Raw genomic sequence first — 2,853 nt, 5'->3', positions numbered from 1 at the left:
TTTATAAATTATTTTTTATATGTATGTTATGTTTTAACATACGATTGATTTATCATGGCATATACACCTTTTGTCTTTTTCCCCTTGTAAAATCTTTGTTTTGTTAAATGTTGGTCAAAGATGCAAAAAACATTTGTTGGGGAAAACAAAAAAAGAAAAACAAGGGAATAGTGGTAGAGAAAGCTTCAACTTTAGTTGGCTGAACCTGGCATGCCAAAATTCAGAATTGACCACCCCCCAAGTCGAAGTGCGAGACAGTTGTATTGTTGTATCATTCAACAAACACCTAGAGGACAATAATAAGTGATTCAGTGAAACAGCATTCGATAGGTATGGCCAAGGCCAACAATTTTAAATCAATAAAATAAAATAAATAAAAGGGCAAATGGAAAATGAAATCTTGCATGGAATCCACAGCCCTTGCCAAACACCTCCCAAGACAGAACACAACCACAACCATACATGTAGCCAAAAGAGTGATAGTAAGGGAAACACAACGCTCTTCTTTCTTTTTTTTTCTTCTTTTCCCTTTGATCTTTTGGCAAATAGGCCCATGATTATGTTATGCAAAAAGGTGAAGGAAGTAATTCATGAAACGCATGATATGAAGCATCATCATGATGAACCCAACAAACAAACATGCCCCAAATTCCCCAAAACAAGCATCATGATCATCATCTAAAGCCAAGACTTTATCCCCAACAATAGAATCCAAATCAGTGCATATTGAACAAGGTGATTTGTCATCCTATTTGTTCAGCAGAGTTTAGCAATTGAGGATCAATTTGAAGGAACAGCATATCAGAAATCGGGACATTGATCTTGAAAGAATGCTTAATCGCTTACAAAGAATATGTTACTAATAAAACATGAATATAGACATTAATTAAACAAATCAAATAATTTAACACCGAGAAGGGAAACAAGCTTCGCTTCTTCTTCTTCTTCTTCTTCTTTTTTCTTCCCAAATTGTACTGCGTTCACTTCATCACCAGCAAACTTCCCTCCTTCTACAGCAGTAGCCAGTTCTATGTTATTTACAAACATGAATCTCAATGTTTTTTTCTCTCAAAATTTGACTGAATCAATCTTCCAAGACCCAAGTTCTTCTTCTCCCTGAGTTTCTATTGAAAAACGAACTTGAATAGCTGTGACTTCGACTCACTGATCCATGCTCAGAACCTGAATACGACGATGACGAAGACGAAGAGGAACGTGACCTAGATCCAATTCTCCCGAAGAAGGAAAAGAAATTGCGGAAAATTCTTCCAATTCCGCGATTCTCCCTAACCCTACTGCTTCCAACTGCGCGGGATATTCTTCTAGAACCACCGTTCGAGTTTCCTCCATTGCTTCCACCGCTGCCTCCGCCGTCCATCTCGGTATACACGACGGGCAAACGGTTCTCTCCGGATCTTCGGCCGCCGGAGAATCTTCCGACGGCGAAACCGCCTCCCGGCAACCTCCATATGGTCAACCCTACCGCTTCCTCATCGATCTGACCGGCGACTCTCCCTTCCGCCGCGTTCTGATCGGACGGCAGCTCGTGGCGGCACACAGGGCACGAATTCCGCATCGTGAGCCACGGCATGATGCAATCGGAGTGGTAAAGGTGTTTACACGGCATCTCACGCGCCTCCGCACCGAGCTCAAAGGCTTCCTTGCACACGGCGCAGTAAGTTTCCGTCTCCACGTGAGAGCCTCCGATCTCAACCGTTGGCATTGACTCTATCGCCGCCTTCGATGCCGGCGGATTCTCCGGCCGACCAAATCCGTTGATCTCGATCTGAGAGAACTGCTCTAGTAACCTATCGAATCCAGATCCGAGCAAAAACTCTGACATCGTCGGCGGCAGAGGACGAAGACCGGAACCATCGCCGTCGTCATAGTACAACTCGAAAGTGGAACCCTCGTTATCGCCTCCGGCAGCGCCATCCTCCCCTGGTCCACGGAGAACGATAACCGGGTTAAACGGCGAGCGGCTGCCAGCGTTTCGGCGCCTCCGGCGGAAGCCTTGGCGGCGAGATGCTTGAAGACCGTCGGCGAAGAGAGACATGGCAGGGGACTGGCCGGCATGGATCTCTTCAACGAAACCGCTTTGGCAGTGGGGGCAAACGACGTCGTGTCGGTCGAGAAGGTGAACGAAACGTGTACAGCTGTAGCACCAATACGACGCCGTCGTGGCGTGAGTTATATCCGAGTTCATTTCTTTCGTCCAACGAGTTGACTCGTTCTTTGAAAGAGAGAATCAGAGAGAAAGAGAGCAAAAGAGGAACGAAATTAGTAGTAGGAAGAATGTGTTTGAGAAAGAGGTTTTATTTAAGGAGAGAAAAGGCTTGGCGTGTTTCAAACGCGGTTTTGATCTTCTCACCAAACAGTGCCCTAAACTCACACTTGTTCTCAATCGAACATACAAGGCAATTTCCACTTTTTATTTATTTACTCATAATCAAATTCATCTATCAACTAATCAATTCAAAAAATATTTTAAAAAGATCAAAATTTCTTTTTTTAGACATATTTATCGATTTATGATTCAATTAATTATGATTTTTTTGTAAATCTTTTGTCTATTTTAAAATCTCAAATTCTTAAATGTTTCAAATAGTGATGATTTAGGGAGATTTTGACTAAAATTAAATTATTGATTAATCAGAATTTAACAGAGGTATGGAGGATAACATGGAAAATATGAAATAAACACGGATTTAGATGGTTGAAAATTGGAGAAAATATAAAGAAGAATATATACATTATTTATGTATATATTTTTACATTTTTTATCTTTGATGTTAATTAAAAAAGGTTATACAAGTGACAAAAGGAGTGATGAGAAGAACATGAGGAGAGGAG

The 2,853-nt window shown here is 41.6% G+C and overlaps 1 protein-coding gene across 1 annotated transcript; it reads right to left on the bottom strand.

Annotated features, from left to right (window-relative positions):
* On the bottom strand, positions 393–2,313 carry LOC107612938 (E3 ubiquitin-protein ligase RDUF2). The gene has a single exon (XM_016314729.2). The coding sequence runs from the start codon at positions 2,204–2,206 to the stop codon at positions 1,085–1,087; it is 1,122 nt and encodes a 373-aa protein (XP_016170215.1). The 5' UTR covers positions 2,207–2,313; the 3' UTR covers positions 393–1,084.

Source organism: Arachis ipaensis, chromosome B08, assembly GCF_000816755.2.
Source record: "Arachis ipaensis cultivar K30076 chromosome B08, Araip1.1, whole genome shotgun sequence".
Taxonomy (NCBI): domain Eukaryota; kingdom Viridiplantae; phylum Streptophyta; class Magnoliopsida; order Fabales; family Fabaceae; genus Arachis; species Arachis ipaensis.
The sequence above is the reverse complement of the archived record's forward strand: the minus strand, read 5'-3'. Positions and strand labels throughout refer to the sequence as shown.